Genomic DNA, 804 nt, shown 5'->3' on the forward strand with positions numbered 1-804 from the left:
ATTCTTTACATTATCACATATTACATATCAAGATATTTAATTACAACTTTCAAATTTATTTCATGCTTTTCATATTTAAGTTTTTAATCACCGATTATTAATTTGCTAATAATTAAATTAACAAATTTTATTTTTATTTAAAACTTAAACATTATTAAAATTCGTTAAAATACGCAATTACCCTTGCAGTTTCCAGATGTCCTTGGTAATTTCGCTGATATGATTGCCACCCAAATAAAGATACTTTAATCCAGATAGATCAAAAATTTGATTAGGAAATTCCGTGAGTCTATTACCACTTAAATTGAGTTCCCTTAAATTAACGAGATTTTCAAAATCTTTCGCTAGTCCACCATTGGTTAGGTTATTGTGTTTCGCAATCAAGCAGGTCAAAGGACAATCCGCCCAAAAATCTGATAAGCTGGTGAGGCCACAGTTCGAGATATCGAGGAAATTCAGATTGATGAATCTATTGATATTGGCAGGTATAGTTGTGAGAAGATTCTGACTCAACAATAAGGTATCCACTTGCTCTGGACTTTTGGTATTGAGGAATTGTTTATCTAATACTTCGTTGTCCAATACCAGATAGGATAGATCCAACGTTCTTAAGGTAGAATCCGAGTCGCTGGAGTCCGATGTGTAATTCTCCATGACTATTCTAAGTTTTAAAATATTTTATATTACTTATATTTCATTATTATATCACTTATTTATTATAATATACCGTTTATATTTAAAAATGTAAATATAACATATAAATTATTTTATTATATGTAAAACGGAGAGAAAAACTTCATATTA

The 804-nt window shown here is 29.0% G+C and overlaps 1 protein-coding gene across 2 annotated transcripts in view; it reads right to left on the bottom strand.

The window, feature by feature from the left end:
* The window catches only part of LOC108686729 (leucine-rich repeat-containing protein 58), a 4,131-nt gene that overhangs the window by 1,753 nt on the left and 1,574 nt on the right, over nt 1-804 (bottom strand). For both annotated transcript variants that reach the window (XM_018192175.1, XM_018192173.1), the window contains one exon: nt 182-661. In XM_018192175.1, coding sequence (XP_018047664.1) covers nt 182-654 — 473 coding nt within the window. In that variant the 5' untranslated portion in view covers nt 655-661. The remainder of the gene's footprint in view (nt 1-181; nt 662-804) is intronic.

This window comes from Atta colombica, unplaced genomic scaffold (genome assembly GCF_001594045.1).
Source record: "Atta colombica isolate Treedump-2 unplaced genomic scaffold, Acol1.0 scaffold189, whole genome shotgun sequence".
Lineage (NCBI taxonomy): Eukaryota > Metazoa > Arthropoda > Insecta > Hymenoptera > Formicidae > Atta > Atta colombica.